Raw genomic sequence first — 24,002 nt, 5'->3', positions numbered from 1 at the left:
ACTTTTTGCATATTTATTTATTTATTTTATTTTCTATCCCATCTATTATTTTTATAAATAACTCAAGGTGGGGAACATCCCTAATACTCTTTCCTCCTCCTATTTTCCCCACAACAACAACCCTGTGAGGTGGGTTGGGCTGAGAGAGAGCGACTGGCTCAAGGTCACCCAGCCAGCTCTCAGGCCTAAAATTGAGTCTTCTTTGCCTTTTGTGTTTGTAATTCTCCCTAGCGGCCACAGTCTTTGTGGATGGCATTTCTGTTACGCAGCCTCAGACCTGAATCCTTGTCAGCAGTCTTTTTCCAGCTGCTCCAATGCTTGCAGGTAGACCCATATTCACCATTACTTGCACCCTTTCCAGTGAAGTAACAAGTGAAGCCAAATGCAGCATTTTCCAACCTGCAGTACCACCATGTGTACCAGGTGTGACCAATATTTCACCACAATTTGCCAAATGTTGCTGGAGGAAAATATTAGCACTGGCTTTATAGGATCTTCTTGTTTAGACTGTGCAGTGTCACTTGGCCCAGGGAATGTGTTTACATAATACCCATACGGCGGCCGATTCATCCTGAATGTCAGACTCCTAATAACAGCTTTACTTCTGAGGAACCTCCCTGGATGTCTATCACCTCATCACCACTTTTGTGAGGTGTTTTTGGCTGGATTGATGAAATATTGACCTAACATAACTGACAATTGAAGTTTTGCTTAGAAAGCATCAGAGGGCTTAAATGGGCCCTCTTATTTATTTATTTACTAATATTTATTACCAATATTTTCAGGGAAGGAAAACCACCTAGATTTTTATAATCAAAATTATGGTTTTCATATGATGATGGGCTTTTTAAACTTTCCACTTTATCCTTGGGCATTCACTGTCACTTCAATTTTTCTACGGAATACCATTAACCAAATGAAAAAAAAATACGGGCGCAACAGTTAGAAGGTAATTATATGACCTGTCTGATATTACAGAAACAACTGAGATCCATTTTTAGTTCTTGCATTTAAAATCTGCAAGCCTTGTCTGGAGGATGTTGAGTATACCTTTGACAAACATAATAAGTTTCATTCCAGACAATCCCAGTGGGAAAAGTGTACACTTTTTTTCCCCCTAAGTTATGGGCAGGCAGGGATATTAATACTTTGACCCAGCCTATCATTAATCATTTTAAAGTGAGTTATTGTAAGAGGAATTTGGATTGCCCAAAATTGAAAAAGGCAGTATATTCAATTAGACATCATCTGAATTTGCAATTTGGAGCACCAAAATCTTCTGAATTATTGTCAGTACAACGAAACTTTGTTTTAATGGAGGGATGGAGTAACCATTTTTCAAGAATGTCCATTAAATCAGAGCACTTGATCTTAGCCAAAACACTGAGAAGTGATTAGAGGCCTGGGCAAGAAGGTGTTGTCTAAGATTCTGGGCAAAATAAATCATTTGTGAAACATCTCATTCTATATGATATACATCAGTCTGTTCTACAGAAACCAACCAACCAGGATCTGAGACAGTGCAGACGATCAATACCAGCCCTACTTGCTTTAGGCCTAGAAAAAAAACCTGGTAGAATTTAAGCAGAGGGTCTGGGATATTTGCTCAGGGGGAGCCAAACTTTCCCATATCTCATATAGACAAATTGCTCTCTCCCCACCCCTCCTGGACACTCAATTATCTCTGTATGATGATGTACACCCCCGATAGGGTGCTCTCCCTACCAGGGTGACAACTGGTCAGTATGCCAAACCTCCACGTGAAGACTGAGTATGTATTTGCTCAAATAAAGAGGCTGAGTGTTTTACACATCCTTTTGTAGTGCCCACTGTACTCACACTGGCCATTAGAGCTAATACACCAGCTCTCGAGTCTGATGAACGCCACACATGATGAGGAAATTGAGGTTTTCTTGTTAAATGACCAACACCCAAGTGTTTTGAAGGCAGCAGCAAAATTTATATATAGCCTTTAGCTTACAGAAATCATTTGTCCCCTTCTATGAAATGTTAACTTTATAGGCTTTCTTCCTTTTATATATGTAATGTACTATATATAGTTACTTATACATATATAAATGGTGTACAGTATTTTTTAAATTCTGTGATTTGGTCTTGGACTATAAATAAATAATAAATAACCAGAGCATGTGTCATTGTGGCTTCTGCCTTTTACTAACATTTGTTAGTTGAAAAGGTGTTACTACTGACTTTTTGCCATAATAGACTAACATGGCTCATCTCCTACATTGTCAGCGACTGGGATGTTGTTTTTTTCAGGAATCAGCTTCAATCACTTAATGCTGAACGTTGCATATGGAAAGTATTGGGTTGCAGATATTGCCCAGGCCATGAGGTTCTTCACAGCCCCCACCCCCCACCAACATCCCCAAGCTTGGAAAGAGAAAACGCTTATCCCTCATTAGCAGCAGACTGGAAACAAGGGCTCCCACCCCACCCCACCCCACCCCACCCCAGAAAGCCTTTGGGTCAATGGAATCCTTCCCACAGCCCTGCAGGAACTCTACCTGAGCAAGGTTTGTTGATGGGGAGGGAAGAGCTAACTCTCCCCCTCAGGGCTGCCAAAGACCACGCAGATGTCCCTAAAATTAATTATTCTTCACACAATTCAATTATGAACTAAATTTATTTTATTTTTACCATTTCAGTTCCATCTTTCTGCCCCTGGGAAGCAGAAGTTGGCTTTTGTCAGCTCCCAAAGGAGTTAGAAAGAGGAAGTGGCTGGCCACTAGCAGCCCCTGCTGAGTGGAGAGAGGAAGCCCATCACTCTGGGCCCACTGGAGGCTGTGAAGACGAGCAGCCTGTAAAACTGCCTTCTTCGTTCAGGATCTGGGCAGCCTGAGGAGCCAGGAAGAATTGGGCCAGAGGAGAGCAGGAATTAGGGTGACACTATCTGGCTGCCCACAGTCCACAAGGAGCCTAAAGGTGGGACTGCTGGCTCCACAGGTGATGCTGGCTTAGAGATCTAATGCAGCATGGATGCAGACCCAACTGGGACCACTGAGGCCCTGCTGGCATTCAGGCATGCACTGTCAACCAGATAGAAAAGGGAGAAATATAGTATACATCTGCTTTATTCTCCCTGGGATCCAGATTTTGGAATAAAATGGACATATACCCTATTTCTTTCTCTTCCACCTGCTGTCATTCAGAAAATATTGTGAACCAAAGGAAAAAAATCTGGTGTGTGAAAGGCATTGGTTCTCCTCCTACGAGCTGGATGGGCATGCAGAGACAGGTACTTTTCTGACAGAATTGAGACAGAAAGCCCCAAGACTGTGAGTCTGGGGACTAGGAAGACCTGAGGCTGCACAGCAAAACTGGTCAGGGTCGCAGATGGCAGACTGAAGCAAAAACCTCCAGGCCGTGGCTATCTGCAGGCCAAAACCACAAGCTCAGCTGCGAGCCTTCTGGAGGGACCTGCTGGACCTTCGTCTGCACACTGGGGTAAAGGGAAGCCTCCTGCTGAGGCCACCACCAACCTGGCAGGATAAGCTACCACAACTCCAAGGTTCAAGATGCACCGGATGCAGGCAAATGCACCAGTCTAGAAGATGCCCAACTTTTGGCATTAAAGGTGTGGTTTTTATAGCTCAACAACAGCATGGCATGAAGACGTCAGAACTGGGGGTCATCTTGTGCTCCTCCAGCTGGACCGTTGGCTGGGCAAACATCACACCAGAGAGTATTGCTCTGTTTGGGTGTCCACCAACACCCTGCCAGTTACCTTTGGCAGATCACCGGTGAAGTCACAAGGAGAGGTGCTGGCCTAATGTCAGGCATCTTCTCCCACCAAAGATCTTAGCTTGTCACACCTAGTGACAAGGAGCCACGGTTACTCGGCCGCACGTTTTCACTGGCACGCTCTCCTCTTTGGATGCTCTGCCTAGTTCCCATGGCAACACTGATCAAGAAGATGTTGCTAAGGGATGACGCTGAGCCGAACTCTTTCTCCATTAGAGCAGGGAGGTGGCCTGAAGAGGGGAGGGTATTCTTGCGAGGCGAGGCGGCACGTCTCACTCGTAAGCAGGCCGGCCAGAAGCACCGCAACTGGGAAACACATTTCTCAGCAGCTGCCGCCGCCGCCGCCCTGTGACTTCTGCTTCCTGGGAGGAAGAAGCCCCGCGAGCCCCACGAACAGCCGACACATCAAAACACACGCAGGCGCGCGCGCAGGGGCGGAGGGACGCCGCTTCGGCCTCCCCGCACAGGCACCGCTCCCGGGCAGGGCTCGGTACGGGCAGCCTCGACAGACACGCTCACCGGACTCGCGCCCCGAAGGCTGCTGCGGGGCAAGCCGCGCGCCAGCTCCGCTTCCGCCCTCGGGGCTCCCTCCAGGCCGAGGGACGCTTCGGGCGGGCAAAGCCCGGGGGCGGCGGGGGTCGAGAGGGCCGCTGGGCCCCTCGGCGGGGGAGCAGCCGCCGCAGCCCGCTTCTCCCCTCGGCGGCCGGGCGCAGGCACCTCGGGGGGAGCCGCAGGCGCCTTTGCGGGCCCGGCTCCTTGGCGGGGACCCAAGCCAACGCCAGGCCCGCAGCTAGGGTCTGCGTCACCCGCGGCGAACATGGATTCCGCGCCCGTTCTGGCGCCTGGGGCACATGTCCCGCTTGCCCCCCCCCCCGCCCAGTTGTGGCCCTCCCCAGCGCCGCCTCCCCGCGGCGGGCCCCGCTCTCTCTTCCCGGCGGCCCCGCGAGGCGGCTCCCGGGGCTCGACTCAGCCCAGGGCGTCCTTTCGGGGCGAGGGCTCGGCTTCCCCCACGCTCGGCTCAGGAAGGGCTCGCGGGCCCGGGCGCTGCCGCCGCCAGCCCGGCCCCCCTTCTGAACTGCCCGCGCCCGCCCGGTTGAAGGAGGGGGGCTCGCCCTCGCGGCCGCCTCGAAGCGCCGCAGCCTCCCCAGCCGGCCTCGTGGCTGCGGGGGGGGGGGGGAGTGAAACCCCAGCGGGGCGCCAGCCGCTCGTCATCGGCGGGCAGGCACAGCCGCGCCCCCTCCCGTCGGGCCCTGGGCGGGGGCTGGTCTCGCCGCCCCCCGCCTTCGAGGACGGGCAGAAGCTTTAAAGGCGGTGGCGCCCGCTGAAGCGCAGAACCAGCCGGCGGCGCGGACGGGCCTGATCTGCTCGCGTGGCGGAGCCGCGGCATCTGCAGCAGACGGACGGAACGGACGGACGGAGCCGGTGCCCAGCGCCATGGCGGAGAACAAGGTCAGAACCGGCTGGCTTCGCTCGGAGGCTGAGGGCGCGCCGCCGCGCGGCTTTCGCGCCGGGTTGGCAGAAAACGGGCGCGGGTGTTAGGGGGTCTGGCTTGACAGGGACAGCGGCGGAGCCCGGCAAGGATGCGGAGCGGGTTGCCGGAAGGCGTCGCAAAGGGCGCTTTTCAGGCGACCGGACGCTCGGAGGAAGGGACGGCTCGGCCGCCTGCCACGGGGCAGACCGGGAGGCTCCGAACTCCCCGCGTGGAAAGCCAGGCGGGGGCGGCGGGGGCGGCGGGGGCGGGCCGGACGTCTCCATAAGCGTTGAATGGGAAGCCCACGAGGAACGGAAAGGGAAACCGTCTGGGCTACGTCCGGCTGCCTCCGCGCCCGGGCGCATTTGGCAGCGTCCGTTCGGAGGAGAACCAGCTGTGTGTTCCGGGCGGGGGGGCGACAATTGTGGGAAACCGACTGGCTTGGAGCTCGGGAAGGATGCTGGGGGCAGAGGGGGGCTGGGTCCAGGGCCGCTCCCCAGCCGAGGTCTCAGAGCCTTAGCAGGTGTCAAGGTCATCTGGAGGCCGGGAGAGAACAAGCCCCCGTGAGCCCCCGGCGGGGGGGTGTTGCAAGACCGGCCCAAGCCCTGCGCCTGCAGAGGGCAAAGAAGGGGGATGCGAACGGCTCTCTTGCAGATTTCCTGCCACTTTGCTGCCACCCTGTTTAGTGTCTCCCCCGCCCCGCCCCTCTCCAGTATTTGTACTTTCTGACGGTGCAAAGGATGCTGGCATGCAATAGTACCCCCCCTCAGCTGGGGGGCGGACAGAAGGGTTTCAGCACAAGCGTTTTCTAGCAAATGGCTTCCAGTGCAAAAGAGGAGCAGCATCAAGCCTCTGCTCTTCCGCCTACCGCAAGACTTCAAGACGAAAAGTCGTGTGGTTTGTAGAAAGAAATTAGGCAATTGGAAGCCCGGACTGCCGCCATCACTTGGCGTAATGTTGCAGCTGTACACCTGGGTAGCCCCGTGGCGGCAACGTTGGGCTGCAAAGCAGTTCAGATCTCACAGCCATTGAGTCACCTCTGACTCCCAGCTGGAGCTCTGCACCTGCAAGGTGGATGGTAAAACTGCACCTTCCTATTTCATTGCAATTTTGCCGAGTCCTCCAGACACTGTAGATGTGACATTATTTTGATCACTGTGCAATGCGAGAGGTGCCACCAGAATCCTCCTGTGTTTTTGTACCCTTCACCACCAGCCTTGGGTCACTTACGTACCTGCCCTTGGGCTGTTGGGTGACTTTCACTGTATTTAAGGTATTACTGAGAGGGGTGCAAAGAACCCTTCACTGAAAATTTGTTGGAGATTTAAAGCACAGAACACCAAGCAAGAAAGCAGTGGGTGCCGAATCCCTTCCCAACCCCAGCTTCCCCTTAAAACAGCCCCCTCTGTATTTCAACCACCACAATCTATTTATGCAAAGTTTTAAGACAGCAGGATTTCTACCACTATCTCTGGCCTCTTTCTGATATCTTTTGGCATTACAAAAATTAAAAAGCGAACCAGGCCAGTTAGCCAGTAAAAATGCAAACAAAAATAGACGGAGTTTCTGTCGAGAACTCTCTAATTTTGGAAGCGCAGAATGACAGGTACCTGTTGCAGAAACTCAGTCTGCATTTCTTTTCATTGGTAGCCAGAGATCTGGAACTCTCGCCTCCAGGACAGACCTGGTAGCATCACTTCGTGGCCTTTAGAGGTGGGTCTCCATGTGACCCAAAGGGCTAAGGGGACACAGGAAGTGGGAAAGTGGTGCAGGACGTGATCGGATCCACTGCAGGCAGTAATGGAATGGTTTCCCAGCTGTCTTTTCATTTTACTTGTTGCTGTGGAAACACAGGCTCTTGGGTGGATAAGGCTTTGGGGAGCACGTTCGGTGGTGAAAGAGCAACGTGGAAGGAGGGATGAGACACCCTAAGTGGTTTTGCCTTAGGAGTTGGATGTCATCACGCAGCCTCGGGAAGGGACGGGCCTCAGTCCTTTTGAGTACCTGCTGATGTTTGGCAAGATGCAGAGAGTGGAGTCGGCCTGAAGTCTCTGAGCCACCCTCGGAATAGGATTTTGTTTAAAATCTGTATTGAATAGTGTGTGGAGAGCCAGTTTGGTGGCGTGGTGAAGGCCCCAGGCTAGAAACCGGGAGACCAGGAGCTCTAGTCCCGCCTTAGGCACAAAAAAGCCAGCTGGGGGACCTTGGCCCAGTCCCCCCCTCTCAGCCCTAGGAAGGAGGCCAGGGCAAGCCACTTCCAAAAAACCTTGCCAAGAAAACTGCAGGGACTGGTCCAGGCAGTCGCCAGGAGTCAAGACTGGCTTGAAGGCCCCACCCCCACCCCAGTTGAATGGTGTATAAATAGAGTTTGCCTTCTTAAGGAATGTGAATGAACAGCTGTGATGGCAGTTTGCCTTTGGGGAAAATGTGAACGAATTAACTGTGTTGTGTTTTCAGCAGAAGATAACGGCCCCCCTTCTCTCTGCCGTATCTGTTGCAGCGGTCGGATCCCTCCAGTTTGGGTACAATACCGGAGTCATCAATGCTCCTGAGGAGGTAAGGGGGAGGGGGAGGCCTGGGGGACTCTCCTGCTACAGGGAATTTGCCTGGCCTCGTGTTAGCAGCAAAGATGGGGAAAATTGGGGCAGACGTGGCGGACACCGAGGACAGAGGGGAAAGTCATGGAATTGGTCAGTGTCCCATTTATGAGTATACAGTATCTCAAATCAAGAAACTTGCTTCAGGGAGGTAACAGAACTTTTAATTTTGTAAGACAGTGAACATTAGGTAGAGTCCATCACTACTATTTTATTTTGGAAAGGTGCTGTGTAGAGCCCCTTGTGCCACCCGCATCCAGGAAGCAGAATGGAGCCTCTCGTGGGGAAAATGGTGTCGAGGCAAGGATGCTGCCGTCTCTCCCTCCCTCCATAAGGCTTTGGAAGCCCAGGCAGGGCTGCAGAGATGGAGAAAGCCCTCCTGGGGTGGGCAGCGGGGATGCTGCTCTTACGCCGCCCGCGTGATGGATGCGGCGTTTCCCTTCTCAGCCTTGGAAGTCCAGACAGACTCCAGCTATGAGTTAAGAGCTGATAGCTAATAGCCTGAGCTATTTCCCAGTGGAACTGTTGAATGGCTGACCTCATAGATGGAGGAGCTGCCAGAAAATCCTTTCCCCACAGCCCGTGTCTGGCGAAATTCTGATTTCCTGGCACGTTCCCCTCCCCTGGTGCACGTTGCGAGCAGAGTGTGCTCTGCCTGAATGTGGCTGCGCGGGTCTCCCCGCGGCTTCTCGGCAGGTACCTCCCCTTCTTTCGTGCCACAGATGCTCTGCTCAGAGAGAGCCAGGGCAGAAACGGGCCTGGGGAGGCCCTGAGGCAGGGAGAAGGGGCCACTGGCCACCCCCACCTCCAGAGGGCCTTCTGCATTATTCCACTTCAGCATCTTGTGGTTTCAGCACGGGTGAAGCTCACCCCGCCTGGTATCTGCGTCTCCTCCCAGAGAAGCAGCAGCAAAGCGCTTCCTCTCTCCATGCCAGTGATGCCTGTCCACATCTCGTGGGGATGCCAGAGCGGGAGGCGTGTCTGCAGAGAGCCAGTGTGGTCGGAGGGAGAGCAACCTCCAGGTCCCCAGGGCTCCTGGGGGGCCTTGGGCCGGTTGCGCTTGTCTCAGCTGACCAGCCTTGTGGGCCAACCACCGGGGAGAGAATGTCCTCTTCAGGGTGCACCAGAGGTTGTGGGGCCTTATTGACGACCTGCTTATTATGGCGTGGATTGCTGCCTTCCCCTCCAGAGAATTTTGCCAAATCACGACATTTTTGTGCCACTTGCATGGTTTGTGCATTTTTAATTAGGGTCACCGTAGCTTCGTTTTTAAAAAATAAACCACTTTATTTATGTGAGATCTAAAATGAAGGAACCGGCTTCAGAAGGATAACGGGTTGGCGGGACTGGGAACCGCCCAAAAGGAGACGTGTCAGCAGTGCGAGTGCTGTAGAGAGTTGGGGGGGAGGATCTCTGGATCTTCCCCTTAGGCTGGGATGAAATTGATCTCATGGGATTGCTGGTCTTTGCAGAGACCTCCTGCTAGCCCTGCGAGGGAGTCCAGGTGAGAAGCACCACTGGGCACACCAACTCTACCTTTCTTGTAAGGTTCCATTAACCAAATCTTGCAAGGCTGAAAGTCTTTCCTCCTCTCTTTTTACTCTCTGGAAACTGGGGAGGGTCCCCCCTGAATCGTTTCCCACACGCTCCCCACTTTTCTCAGCCGAGACACCTTTTACACACCGGTTGTTCTGTCTGCAGCTCTCCCAGGGATGTTCCCCCAGGCCGCTGCACTCCCCCAGCTGTGGGCTGCCCAGGTGGGCCGGACCCTCACTCCCAGAATCGCCGGTGGAGTCCAGCTTCAGTTCACAGCTGGGGAGAAACCACATTGTTCTTGGAGACAGATTTAGAAGTGGAGAGAAAAGGAGTGACATGGGCAGGAGGGGGGCCTGCTGAGTCACAGAAGAGGGGAAGGAACAAGGGCGACGCAAAGGACGGGCAGAGTCAGGCACCACGTTGAGTCCCTCTAGCCCCTCCTTCCTCCCAGTTATCATCTTTTCCACGCTGTGGTCAAAACAAGGGAAGGAAAATGACAAAAATAATTTGTCTCTGAATTACGAAGATGACAAGGATGGAGGAAATGCGTGGGTGCTGCTCCTCTTAAGAGTGACTCACCACCACATCCTCCCATCTCCGGGAAAGGCAAAATAATGGCTAGAATAATGTGCTCCTCCTGGGGGGGGGGTGAGCATCCCGTGGGTCTCCAGCTGGTCTCCTGCTGCCCTCCGGTGCAGGCTCAGGGGGTGCCTTTCCCTGGCTGCCCTCCTTGGCGCAGACACAGCAGTTGCCACCCTGAAAGGGGTAGCGGGGCCTAGACGTGCCTGGGGTTCTTGTAAGTAGCTGTGGGAAGTGACCCAGCTGGAGCAGATGAGAAATGAGAATTCCTCATTTTCATATAGCCCAAATGCCCTTTCTATGAGGAAAGCATTGCACGTCCCTGTTAGCAGTTAATACTTTTGCTATAGTTAAACAGAGTTTTGAATAATAAAATGTGCCTGTTTAAATCTATCAACCTGTACATAAACCCATGTTTCATGGAATAAACCTGGATGGTATGAGAGAAGCATCTGATGTTCATCTGATATCAGATGAAAATACAGGCAGACTTTTAACACAAGAGAATAAGCAGTTTTTCACTATGACTGAGAACATACTGGCTGATACCAGTGTGGAAGTTATACTGCCAGAATCTAGTTAAGAGATGTCCTGATTTTTCAAATCTTGGGTGCTTTTACTGTTGTCTTCCACTTGTACATATTCATTTAATTCTGTGAACATCTAAAATCTGATTATCCTTTCTTTGATACCTGTTCTCCTCCAAAAATTATCGTTTGGGGTTTTTTCCTCAAAACTACAGAAAGTATGATTTTGATTGAACAAGAAGGCCCTTATAATCATGTTGGTATTTTTTGTTCAGTTTGTCTGAACGAGAAGCCATTAATACAATGGAATGTAGTAAGGTTTTCTTCAAAATTAATGTACGAGGAGCACAAAGAGCTTCTTGTAAAGACTATTTTACCAGATACGTTGAGAGAGATAACTTGGTCCCAGTTTAGCTAAAAAATACCACCAGTGTATTGTTTCAGTCCAAGTAATAGAGGACATTGGGTTGGCAAGGAACGCTTCTGTTCAGGGAGATTCAAATCTATCGTAGGATGGATGTGGCTTTTGGGTTTTTTGTCACATAGATGCATTTGAAATAACAAACTCGATATTGAAATGTAATGTGGTCATGCAGTCACAGCCATGTGTACTTGAGAGCATGCGCCACTGCATCATGGGGGCCTCGCATATAGGACTGCCACCTTAACCTGTCGCACGGAAAAGGAAGAACTCCGTACGCCTTCAGGAAGGCTTTGCTAGTCAACAGCAAAGTTAGTGATCACCGTTGCTACGTGGGCTGTAGCTGCTGAGAACAAGCAGGGTGCCCAAGGGCAAAGGGGGTCTGCCTTCTTGGCTCATCCATGCCACCACCACTCGCCCCTGATGTCACCTGCTCTGGGGAGGAGGAGGAGTGTTGTGAACTTCAGATGAAGAATAGTGGGGATGACAAGGGACCGCAAGCAGCCAGCAGCCTGCGAGGAGCTTGTGTGAGCACAGCCACAGGCCCAACGACCAACAGTTTCCCCACTCGCTTGCTTGGCTGGCACGTGGCACCTTCAGGAAGCATGGCGCCCCTCAGCTTGGCGCAAGAGCTCTTCTGCAGGGTATGTTCGTGTAGCAGGCTGGCCAGATCTGTTGGGTGTCTGTGTTGATCATGTGAGCTTGTGACACCGCTAACATCCTCCTGGGTTTGGCTGTTTTCCTCTTCTCCTGTCCATCCTGATGATGTTCTAGCGCTCTTTGTCAACTTTCCCACATGTTGTTATCTTCTTTCCATTCCAAAGTGGGTGTCCGTTTCTGTCCTTGCAGATTATCAAGAAGTTTTTCAATGAGACGTGGATATACCGGACGGGCGACAACATCTCGGACACTCTGCTGACCTGGCTGTGGTCCCTTTCGGTTGCCATCTTCTCAGTCGGAGGGATGATTGGCTCTTTCTCAGTTGGATTTTTTGTCAACCGATTTGGCAGGTCAGTGAGGAATGACAGCTTTCTAAGGCACCGGAAGGGCATGAGAGAAAATGATCTCTGTTAGAAAATGGGGGAGGGGTTCCAGTCTAAACGGGCATTGAGGTTAGGCTGGTGGTTGAGCCCTGCCAGCAGAACGCCTGGCTGAAAATCCCCCACAGGGGCCTCCTGAGAGATGGAAGAAGGCTGTTATTCAGGCAGCAGGTGGGGGTCTCGCTATAGGCACCAGTGCCAAGGAGACTTGAGTCCAGCAAGGCCTGCTTCTGTGGACACCTCCTTGCAATGACCGGCAGGGAATCGCTGCCAGAGGTTAAGGCGGGCAGGAGAGGCCCTGAGCCATTGTACTTCCTGCATCAGAATGCTGTGCTTGAGCCATCGAGCTGCACCAGTCTCCTTTCTGACCTTTTCTAATGCTTCTTTCGATTCTCTCCCTCTCCTGAACTTTTTTTTTCCTGTGCAGGCGAAATTCCATGCTGATGGTGAACGTTCTGGCCATTGCAGGTGGCATCTTGATGGGCTTCTCCAAGATGGCCAGGGCAGTGGAGATGCTAATCATTGGGCGCTTCATCATTGGGGTCTTTTGTGGCCTCTGTACTGGCTTTGTGCCCATGTATATCAGCGAAGTCTCCCCTACTGCCTTGCGTGGGGCTTTTGGCACCCTGAACCAGCTGGGCATCGTGGTGGGCATCCTGGTGGCCCAGGTAAGCCAGGCATTGTCCTGGAGCAGTTGCTCAGTCGTGTAGCCTGGTCTTCAAGCAGGGAGAGAGTCCCGGGCTCATCCATGGAACGTGGCCTGGCCCTCTGGCTTTCTGGGGAAGGGATTCTCCACCCACTGGCCGGAACTGACGCTCTGCAGACTGCTGTGGGGAGTTTTCCACTGGGTAGCACAGGATTCCTCAGCTAAATTGATGCCATGGGATCTGGGGGAGAGGACTTAGCCATGGTCCTACTGGGGCTGCTCTGGCATGCTGTGGTCTGTGGAAGGCCAGGGTCTATTAAGAGGATCAGTAGCCCTAAGGAAGTTACCACTCTCCAGATGCCAAGAGGAAACCATGCCTGGATGACTTTCTCCCTCCTTTGAGTTTTGGGGAATGGTGCCTGACGCCCACGCTTCTCTTCTGCTTGCCCCCATGCTGCAATTAGGTCTTTGGTCTAGACGTCATCATGGGGACGAAGACCCTCTGGCCGCTCTTGCTGGGGTTCACCATCATCCCAGCCCTCCTGCAGTGTGCGGCCCTCCCCTTTTGCCCTGAGAGCCCCCGTTTCCTGCTGATCAACAAGATGGAGGAAGAGAAGGCCGTCGCAGGTATTCATTCCGTAGCCGCATCGTGGAGCTGCGCTGTGGCACGTGTATTTAGCAAAGAGGCTTGCCAGGGAGGTACTAGCCCAAAAGCATTTTAGCAGTTAGTTAAATATCAGTAAAAATGAAGACTGTGGTAAAATAATGCCTACTAGGAGGAGGGTTTCCTGAAAGAGCACCTCAGACTTCAAAGCCCTAGCTTTGTATTTTCTCTCTCGTTCAGAGAATGACAACAGAACATTCATATATTTTGCTGCTGTTCCAGCCGCTCAGTCCAGATTTTGGATGGATCACGACAGGAAGTTTCTCTGTTGTTTCTGAACGGGGATCTCAGGCTTTTCTCGTGCCCCTGTTCTCAGCTAGCCAGCACAATTCTTCGTTTGTTCTGGGGCTGAGGTTCTGGGCTCTGGAATTTTGCACAACGCAAAAGCCCGTGTGTGTGGAAGCCCCCCACCCCACCCAAGGAAGATGCGTGTTGGCCATCAGTCGTCTCCCGTGTGAGCGAATGGGGGTTCTGTCGGTCTTTCTCCTTGCCTGCCTGCCTGAGCAGGATGAGTAGCTGCATAACGAAGAACCCTTCCTGGAAATAAATTTGGCAGAAAACTAACCGGAGCCCTCCAAAGCGATGAGGCCGCGTGTCTCATGCAGCCCGTGTCCTTCCCTCAGTGCTCCGGAACCTCCGTGGGGTCCAGGACGTCTCCAGCGACATCCAGGAGATGAAAGAGGAGAGTGCCAAGATGTCCCAGGAGAAGAAGGTGACCATCCTGGAGCTCTTCCGCTCCCCCGGCTACCGCCAGGCCATCTTCATCGCCATCGTCCTGCAGCTCTCGCAGCAGCTCTCGGGCATTAATGCGGTGGGTCCCCGGGGCCTCGTGGCGGGGCAGGGGGGCCAACGTCTCTGGCGGGAGGCTGGGCCAGCTCCCCGGCCAGGGGAGGGAAGGCGGGCGAGCGCCAGTGGCAGCAGGGGACCCCAAAAGGCCCGGAGGACCGTTGCAGCCCTGCAGCAGAAGCCCCGCCCCCTGCCGCATGGGGTGCGCGCGCAGGTGGCACATGGGAAAAGGGGCGGAGATTCAGTTGCACGGTCCCAGCCGTCTTACCCGCTTATTCCTTTTCCTCCCACTTTCCCCACAAAAGCTGGGGAGCATCCCTGCTTTCCACCTCCAGTTTTGCTCCAAACAATCCTGGGAGGCTGAAGGTCATGGCATGGTGGCTGCGTGAAGAGAGAGGCCCGGGTTCTCCTGGTTTAAGGCCCCTGCAACGCGCTGCTTCGTGGGGATCAAGTTATCTTCAGTCACTCTTTAACACCTGCTTATTTCTTTAGAATGGAGCAGAATCCCCGTATTTCCTCCCAAGTCCTGGTCTTGGAGGAGGGCAGGACTTTGCCCCCTTGCAGCCGCGTTTTTGGTGCCCTGCCTTCCCCCATCCTCAGGGCATGGGGGGTCCCCCATTGAGGGCAGGGCACTCTCTGCATGCTCCCCGCCTAGGATTGGTCCTTTTCTGGAAGCATCCCCAGAGCAGGGAAGGGTGCAGGTGGGGTGGGGGTGGGGGGTCTTCGCCTCCACAGGCAGGTGGTATCTGTGCCAGTGATGCTCAAAGCGGGCATAATTTTCTTCCTTGTTCTAAGCCCTGCTTTAAACTCTTGGTCTGCTTCCAGATATTTTACTATTCCACTAAGATTTTCAAAGATGCTGGAGTGGCACAACCGGTGTATGCCACCATTGGGGCCGGCGTGGTCAATACCATCTTTACTGTGGTGTCGGTATGTAGTAAAAAGACAGGATTGCCATGTATTACTTGGGGGCTGAGGCGGAAGCCCTTGGAAAACGAGGGTTTTTGCTCCCTCGGGAGGAGGGGAGGACAGGGCTACCTGGAGACAAAGGCTCCCCCTCCTTCTGGGGCCCCTCACTGAGCCACCCCAACCTAAAGTCGAGGGCTGCAAACTTAAACTAATTGGCCAATGCCCTAAAACTTTAGGTGGGAGATCATCGTTTAGGCCTACGATTATATTTGCCTTTATTATGAACAGGTTCTTGTTCTAGTATGGTATCTTTTTAAAAAATGACTGGCAGTTTTCTTTGTTGATTAAATTCTGTAGCACCTTCACTATGGGTGACCCTTAAATGTCTGGGAGAGAGATGGGGGAAGGAGTTTTGATCAGTTGGGAGATGGATTCACAGCATCTTGGATACTTGGAATTTCCGAAATGCAAAAAAGGAATGGACTTAAGGATGGGTATTACATGCTCTAGTGTCTACTAGAGGCTCATTGAATTTGTGTTTTGCCTTTAAACCAGGTCGCTAAAGTGTGGTAGCTAAATTGGACCTCTGTGTTGAGAAGGGTTCCACAGGGCACCGTAAAAAAGAGTCAGAGATGGCGGCCACAACAGCAGGCTCAAATTGCACAATTCATGGAGACTTTTTTCACTGTCCTCTGGCAGCCGGGTCTCCCGGGGTGGTCGGGTTGCCCTGAAGCAAAGCAGCCCGGCTGCCCACAGCAATCTTCCCTCTCTCTTCTTCCCACTGTGCAGCTCTTCCTTGTGGAGCGGGCAGGACGTCGGACCCTCCACTTAGTTGGCTTAGGTGGCATGGCAGCCTGCGCAACCCTCATGACCATTACCCTGGCACTAAAGGTAAGCGGGCAGCATTTCTGCTCCTAGTGGCCCCACTGGTGTCTCTGGACTGAAATGAATGACACGTACGAACAAACAGAACAGACATTTCATCTCTGGAGCTAGGTCTCTTAGAGTTCTGCCCATGGTCACCCACGTGCACAAAACCACTGATCTATAATAAAGTTTCCTTGCAATCGCAGGACACATGATCTGGCTGACGGATAAGATAATCGAGGCCAGCTGCCTCTTAGAGACCAGAGATTCCTCTCAGCCTGGTCCACGTGAGAACAGGGGTCCTTGAGGGGTCTTTCTCCCAAGCGTTTAGGAATTCAGAAATTAAGATCAACATCATGAACTGGAATTGTCTGAAGACAAGTAAGAGACGCTCTTCTGCCCTTGGTCATTTAGCTGTGGCATTTTGCGCTGGCTTAAGTTTCTGAACCGTGTTCAGGACAGCCCCACCCATGGTGCGTTGAAGGGGCCCTGATAGGAAGTTTTAAAAGCTGCATGAGTACTGTGTCCAGGAAAGGCATAGCAGCAAGCTTGTGTGTACTTGAGATCTTTGCCATTTGAAATCATTACGGACTGCAGATATTTGACTAAATGTTGCTGTATCCTCAGACCAGGTGTCCCCTCAGAACCCTGTCAGTCAGGAGAGAGGAGCAGAGGAGGTGGGATGATTGTCCCAAAGAAAATGACCAGGAATGCCCACTATGGATGAATGCCTATCACAAATATTGGTCCCATCCGGACTGTGTTTTGACTTACTCGATGTCTTGTAGTCCTTACTGATCTGAGGCGCTGCTTTAGCCTACCACAGTTCTTGGGGAGGGGGGCAGGGGGAACTTAGCAGGCTTTCCCCCTTCTCTCTCCGGGTCTTGGTCCCTGGTGGGCACAATCACCACAGAAGGCCCGCGGTAGAAAGTACAACGTTTGCCTAAGTCTATGAACATCATTATCAGCTCAGTACATTTCTCAGTTCCATAGAGTCACATTTCACACACAGGCAGACAATGCACACACTGAGCTCCCCTTTGTCTCCTTTTTGTAACCTAAATGTTTTGGATTCTGACCAGCTGGTTTTCATCAGCCTTGACATGGAATCTTGTTACAATTTTAGAAAACAGCTCCGGGAAGGCTTTAGCTGTTCTTGGGCAGTTCTTGGTCATGGAAGTTCGTGATCTGATTCCTGATGCTTTTATCTATCAACTGTACCTTGATCTTCTCCTGGTCTTTAGACTTCATTGTTTTAGTCCACCCTAGCATGCCACTGCCTTCCCATGCACCTGCCCATTCAGATGGACTGTATGAAGATCATCACATAGTCTGTTAAACTCCACATGCAGCTTATGCTATTATGCTCATCCATCACGATCACCAGAAAAGGCTATTTGCTGGGCCAGCCTGCAAAGAGGCTACCTTCCTTTCAAGCATGGATTCCCTCTGGTTCAGCCAGCCTGTGGTTCCTGCGTATCCCGAGTACCGTCCAACAGTGGCTTCATTTAATTTAGTAGAAAGAGAAAGAGAGAGTTGCCAACATTCTGATAACTGTGGACTCTAGATCCTGATAATCCCTCTTATTTCATGCAGACATTGAAGTTGATGGAAAAGACAACAGCGGTACACCAGACTGCCCCCACCCCCCACGTATCCTACTCTTTAAGTAGCCAGACAGGTTGAATCAAAACTGCTGAAACGCAGCGTGCTATCAAATCCCCAGTTTCGTATAAATGTTTTGGAAAGATAGAAAGTGTAGAAAGTGCAAGGTATTTCTCCACCGGCCATCCTCCAGTTTTAGCCATCTGTTCAACTAAAATATTTTGCTGGCAAAACCAGGCCAGAAGTAAGAATGAACTGGGTGTTGCTCATCCGTGCTATTCAAGGAAATCTTGAGTTGTAAAGTCTCTGCTTTCTTGGACCATCTTATCCAAGAAAGGTTCCTGGCTGATCAATTCCCAGGTATGCTGATACTGAAAGTTTTGGGATAGTCAGTGCTACTTTGGGATAATACACTACATGTGGTTAACTCTGCATCTCTGTATTTGCAGAACATGGCGTTTTGGATCAGCTACATCAATATTACCGGTACTTTTGCCTTTGTGGCTTTCTTTGAAATTGGACCTGGTCCAATCCCATGGTTCATTGTGTCAGAACTCTTCAGCCAGGGTCCTCGTCCTGCAGCGGTGGCTGTAGCTGGTTTCTCCAACTGGGCATCCAACTTCTTGGTGGGCATGCTGTTTCCCCATCTAGAGGTAAGAACTCTGCTTTGGACATTCTTGGTTGGCTTGGTGTGAACACAGTGAAGTCTGCTCCTTTCCCCTGGAGTTAGCAGTCTAAAATATCTCCACAAATAGGAAACAGGTGGAGGAAAGGGCAAGGGCTAAAAGGGTATCAAGAGGTGCAGGAAAGCAAATGCTCTTTACGCCCATTTTTGCTATTGTTAGAATGGTTGTTGAGAGGGAGAACTTGAAAGGTATAGTTCACTGTGGTTCATCACTCAGTTAAAGGCAAGTAGGAGAGGAGTTGCATAAATGGAGTTGTAGGGCAAAGTTCTCATTTTTCCTCCTCATGAAGAATCAAACCATAGAGGGCCCTACACTTGCACACCCTGCTCCTGGAATGACCTTTGGTGACCTTGAGAATGAGGTGCTTCTCTTCATGGACATGGCATGATCCTATCAGACCTAGTCAGGCCATTTCATCACGTATGGCAGAGGTGATGTTTGAGTTTGCTAAGAAAAAATGGGCTTCTGAATAAAGGTCACAACTGGGCCCTGACCCTTTGGCCCTTGCAGGCCAGAGCTATGTTTGAACTTCTAGGGTTAATGTCCTAGAGCAAAAGTAACGTTTTTCCTTATCTTCCTTGCAGCGCAAATTAGGGTCTTATGTTTTCCTGATCTTTGTTGCCTTCCTCGTCATCTTCTTCTTCTTCACCTTCTTCAAAGTCCCTGAGACAAAAGGCAGGACTTTTGAGGACATCTCCAGTGGCTTTGAGAGGCAAACAGTGAACGGTGTTGCTCCATCAACTGGCGAAAAGAGCTCAATGGTGGAATTAACTAGCATTCAGCCTATGAAAGATGCTAATGTTTAATACCCCAATCCTTGCTTGTCTCTGAAAGGAGCTCTCCCTTTGTAACTGTTGCTGCTTCTTCATGTTCCCTGTGGCTTTCTGGTCTTTGCCACGACCTCTGTGCTGCACTAGAACAAGTGAAAGGTAGTTATTTTTCCTGCCTTGCTTCTTCCTGCCACGTACCTCTGGAGGACTGAGGAACTGCTCTGAGCCCCTTGAATCATTGCCTGGAGGCCGAACCGTTTATGTGGCTGATCGCTCATGGCTTTGAGTCCAACCCCTTGTCTGCCAGTGAGTTGACCACTCCTTCCTCCTGATCTTTTACTGTGTTTTCTACGAGGTGGCGAAAAGAGAGTGCAAAACACTGAAATTTACTTTACAGCAAGGGAAAAAGACATCTTGCTTTCATCAATTTCATCCAATGGGGTTTTCTTCTGTGTTTGGGAAATTAAGATCAGAACTGCTTTTTATTTACTAGACTTAATTTATTCCTGTGTCACTTTGCTTGGAAATATTTATTTTTATGCAACGCTCCTCTCCTCTGTATATAGGGAATAGAGATAGGTGTAAGATTATCGTTTTAAACAAGGGGCGATGCAGTGACTGTAGAGTAGTCGCACTGTAGTGACAGGTGGTGGGTACCAAGGAGGAAAAGGGGGCTGTGTGAGTAGATGATGCCTCTCTTGAGCCTAGAGAGCGCAGGGGGTGCCTTGGTGCTTATCGGAATCTGCATTCAGTTGGTATGATGGATAACTGCCGTCAAGGATTACGTTGGGATGTTAAAGGCACCAGCGACAGGAAGGCAAGCAGAGCATTGAAGTCCTGCCGGTCGGGCTGAGATCTGCTGGGTGGAGGGAAGGAGCCGTGGGGTTTGTGCCACTTTCCGTAACAACTTGACCCCGAAGCAAGGGGAAGGGTCTAGATTCTCTGCCCAGAGGGACTTGTCTGTGGCATCAGGAGGCTCCCTGGCGGGCTCTGAGAGAATGGCAGAGGCCGTGGCTCATTGGTTTCTGGGGCCGCAGGCAGGCAGGCAGCCACCATCATTGTTCCTGCTTGTGGGACTCAGACTGCAGACCGTTGCTGGTGGGGGTCTTTGTGAACATAGCTGAATTCCCAATGGGCACAAAGGGGATTGAGTGGAACACAGGGATGGGGCACCACTTTGGTGCCAGCCCCAAAGGCCTCCTGTTCTGCTGGGCGGCAAGGTGGCCGGGCTGATCCTGGGGGCTCTTCTCAATGGTCCCATTGCATTCAATTTCTTCCCAAAGTGGGTGACCTTTCCCATTTAAATGGCATGTTAAAAGGGGTGGGGCTTTAACAGTGCAGCTGCAGCTGCCATCTTGACTTTTTTGACCCCCCAGGCATCCCTGGTGTAGTCATTTGTCTTTTAAAGAAGGCGGTACAGGGTATTTTAATTCCCCAGATGCTTGGGACCTACTGCTTTTGGTGACTGATTTATTTTGCTCCTTTTTAATACTATTACCTGAAAAACATCAGATGTTACCTATGAAAGTGTATTTTTGCAATCATTTACTACTTGATGAAGGCAAAGGGAAAATTTTGAAGAAGAATAGGCAGCTAAGACTGCAGGTGAGGGAACTCAGAGAGACCAAAGCTACCAAAGAAAGAAGTAAACCTATAGTTTTTCCTGAGGTGATCTGATTTATTGATTGGAAAAAATGTGAATAGTTTCTGTCTAGCTTTATGTTACATGTTTATACAATGCAAAGAGACTTCGCTAATTGTTCCTTATTGGCCAGTGGTCGAAGTCTTGTGGCAGTGGAAGAAACAGGAACCACTGCATGGATCGGGGAGATCTGAGCCGGGCCGCAGGAATCCAGGAGGCCAAAGGAAGCCGAGTGGCTGCTTGCCTCCCGGTCGGCCTTTTGCAGCCCAGTCCTGGGTGTGCCAGCCCCCTCCGGGGCTGGGGTGAATAACCGTCCTGTGGCGTGACCCTCCTGTCTTCCTCTGGGGAGGGACTCTTGGATGCTGCTGGTCAGAGAGGTTGGCCATCCGCAGCTGGGTCTCCCTGCTGCGAGGGATGTTAGGCAGCTAGCCAGCCACAAAAGGGAGGTTAAGACTGGAATGTAGACGAGGGGGGCTGTGCAAAAGTTGCAGTCTTCCTGGATGCATCCGTGCGTGGTTTGATTGGGAGGGCCGCTGGCAAAAGGGAAGGATGGGGCGGGGGGAACGGTTACTGGGTGTGTGTGTGGGGCTTGGCTGCCTGTCTAAGCTGACCCCCGAAAGAGTTTACTTAATATCTTCCTTCAACGATCTGCTTGGTTCTTCTGAATAATTTTTTTAAAAAATTCCTTGTTTGGCCCATCGAACACTCATTTATTTCCTCTCTTCCAACGGAGACCCTCCAGCCTTTCTGTGCGAGTGCAAAGTATTCCAGATTTGAAGTACGTATGTAAGCTTTTGGCTTATTGTGTGGTGAAGATTTCCAAGGAGTTTTATGTTATTGTGAATGTGTCATTTTTAAAAAAAAACAATAAAAAACATTTGGCTGGAAATAGACCTCTGTACCTGTTTTTACTGATCCAAATTTTACATCAGTGCCATCTCTCCTTCTCTTGGCCTTTGCCTTTCAGGTTGTCTGAACAGCCCCAGCAGGCAGGATTTTTTTTTAATCGTATGGCATAGCAGTTCGGTGTTCATGCTGCTTTTTCTTGCTGGGAAATCCTTGGGAGGTCCAGCAGCCAGATGTGTGGACTGTTTAGCCGTGACGAGTCACGTTGCCCGGGGTGCACCACGAGGAGGCTGGTCTACGTGGCACCGAGTGGGGCTGAGAGGGAGGGACTGGCCCAAGGTCACCCAGCCGGCTTTCGTGCCTAAGGCGGGACTAGAACTCTCAAACCACACCTGATTGGCTCTTGGGCTGAGAGAGAGGGACTGGCCCAAGGTCTCCTAGCCGGCTTTCGTGCCTGAGGCAGGACTAGAACTCACAGACCCCTGGTTCCTAGCCCAATGCCTTGACCACTACAGCAAAACTGCTCTTGAGCAGGCAGGATGAAGGTGAGCAAGTAGGAGAATGAAAGAGAGGCTACTTCCTTGCAAGCTTTAGAGGAAAACGGGACTGAGGGCTACTTGGCTTCCTAGCTGCCAGCCTTTGCTGACACAACTTGTCCAGTGCCATCATCCTCAGAACTATATCTGGGCACGGATTGCTTGCCCAATGCATGCCGGTCAATACCTACAAATAGGTGCAAATCCAAGTGAGAGAGAATCACACAGGTTTTTTTCTGGTTGGAGAAGGAGGGTCCGAACCTACCTGGGTTTGATTCTAGTTCTCAACGAAGACCTTCAGTTTCTCTGGAGCTTCAGCTTTGAAAAAACTGGGGTGAAAAAGGAACTTTGCTGATTATGGTAAAGGAGGGATTTGGTAGATTTTGGTGACCCCAAGTCCTGAGATCCAATGAGAGTGATCCTTGCAAAGAGACCACCATTGGTCTCATCCAACACAGGATCAGTGCCCCACATGGTGCTGCTTCATTTCTGATCTCTTCTCTCTAGTGTTCTTGTGGTCTTTTTCCCCTAAACTGACCTGTTAAGCACTTTATCTTGTGAGAAAGAGCAGGATGTTCATCCCTTACACTTGTCCCTCAACTTCTCAGAGTTAGTTAGCTTTCTGGCTTCGCATTCAGCTAGCTGCATCATCAAGCCTTCCCTTTGCCCCAAAATCTCTCTCTTAAATTGGCTTTGCATTCTCTCTTTAGAATGATCTATCCCAAAATGACAAAATTAAACATGCTTTTAAAAAAAGAACGTTTTGAAAGCAAGCAAGCTAAAAAAATCTCTGCATCTGTTGTATTTTGCATGGCTTCTTTCATTCTGCTGAGAAGCAAAGAAACGTAACTCGGGTGTCCTCCCCTCCCCCAAAGCCCACCTGTGGGAGAAAAGAGCAGTGTGTGTGTGTTCAGCGCTCTCTCTGGGTTTGGACAGAGTTAGATGCTGTTTCCAAGTCCCACCTATAGCATCCATTTCTCCAGTTGAGAGCCACTGCTGTACAGCATGGCTAAATTCACATATTAGGCTGGACCTTCTTCAACAAACATTATCTTTATTTTATCTTTCAACTGCCATGCTCCAATCATGTGAATCATCCCACCAAGTTCCCACTATATGCATTCAATTATATCTGCCTTCCTGAGTTCAGTCTCATTTTGTCTGAACAACGGTACTCTGAGCATTTGTGCAATGTTTGTTCAGATTTTTCATTGCGTATTTCAGTAAGCTCCCACGAGAGCAACATTCCCATCTTACTCTGCAATGAACAAGTTGTATTTGAGATGGTTCCTCAGGGGCCTCACCTCCAACACCCAAGGGCTTCAGCTGAGAGCCTTATGCTCTAGCCACACACACTTTACCAGGCCTTAGCTGGACAGCTTAGACCATGGTCACAGAAACCAAATCTCTCCCATCAACACAATTTTCATAGCCCGTCACTGATTTCCCTTCCCATCCTCTTCTATGGACTGGAAGGAGGGGTGAGACCACCATCTGAACTACCGTTCTTGAATTTCTTTCCTAGATCTTCAAAGTCTGATGCTCTGGATCTGGCTATCCCCCGTAAGAACTACCTGGGAAGGAATAAGTGTCAGGGAACGTGTTAAGTCTTGGAAGTTGTTCTGCCGCATCCCAGATCCAGTCAGCACGCCCACTTCTTAGATCAGCACACGTCTGTTTCAATCCTCTGCAGCTCTGGGTCTCCAGTCCCCGTGACTCTTCTCTCTGTCTCCATGGGAGGCCCAGTTGTAGCCCTTCATCCCTTGAGGGACTGTCCTGCGACGGACCATTTTCCAATTAACTTCCTATTAACACCCAGAAGAGGGGCTTCTCAGACAAGGGAGCTCTTCCTATTTACTCACACAAGTTGTGAGATAACGAACTTCCAGCTCTAACCCCAATCAGGTAATTATTTCCTGCTTTTGTCTTAGCAGGCGCTCAGGGCCTGCTAGACACTTAATCCTCATTAATATCTAGCCTTCCTTTGCTGATGACTGAACTAATCGTTAGTTGCCCCCTCTCCCTCGGCGTTCACGTCCATCCAAATTAGCAAATCAGCGGCAACAGGAACCCACTCCCCTGCCTCCTGCTGTGCAGGGTCCCTCCTTA

General features: G+C 51.0%; 1 protein-coding gene across 2 annotated transcripts; it reads left to right on the top strand.

Annotated features, from left to right (window-relative positions):
• The first annotated feature begins 5,130 nt into the window (after positions 1–5,130).
• LOC134501986 (solute carrier family 2, facilitated glucose transporter member 3-like) lies at positions 5,131–19,157 on the top strand. 2 transcript variants are annotated; one of them, XM_063310050.1, is made up of 10 exons: positions 5,131–5,214; positions 7,697–7,792; positions 11,746–11,906; positions 12,364–12,604; positions 13,047–13,209; positions 13,870–14,057; positions 14,858–14,962; positions 15,731–15,832; positions 17,863–18,066; positions 18,684–19,157. In XM_063310050.1, the coding sequence occupies exons 1-10, from the start codon at positions 5,200–5,202 to the stop codon at positions 18,903–18,905; spliced, it is 1,497 nt and encodes a 498-aa protein (XP_063166120.1). In that variant the 5' UTR covers positions 5,131–5,199; the 3' UTR covers positions 18,906–19,157. The 2 variants fall into 2 exon arrangements, with proteins under 2 accessions (XP_063166120.1, XP_063166119.1); XM_063310049.1 differs by having other exon boundaries at positions 5,177–5,214; positions 7,694–7,792.
• Positions 19,158–24,002: the final 4,845 nt, after the last annotated feature.

This window comes from Candoia aspera, chromosome 8, assembly GCF_035149785.1.
Source record: "Candoia aspera isolate rCanAsp1 chromosome 8, rCanAsp1.hap2, whole genome shotgun sequence".
Classification (NCBI taxonomy): Eukaryota; Metazoa; Chordata; class Lepidosauria; order Squamata; family Boidae; genus Candoia; species Candoia aspera.
The sequence above is the reverse complement of the archived record's forward strand: the minus strand, read 5'-3'. Positions and strand labels throughout refer to the sequence as shown.

What these genes read in the sequence shown, in the direction of transcription:
- LOC134501986 (XM_063310049.1), top strand. An exon ending in TCATCAATGCTCCTGAGGAG is followed by an intron (nt 7,793 to 11,745) that starts GTAAGGGGGAGG and finishes CTGTCCTTGCAG; the next exon opens with ATTATCAAGAAGTTTTTCAA. An exon ending in GGAAGAGAAGGCCGTCGCAG is followed by an intron (nt 13,210 to 13,869) that starts GTATTCATTCCG and finishes TCCTTCCCTCAG; the next exon opens with TGCTCCGGAACCTCCGTGGG.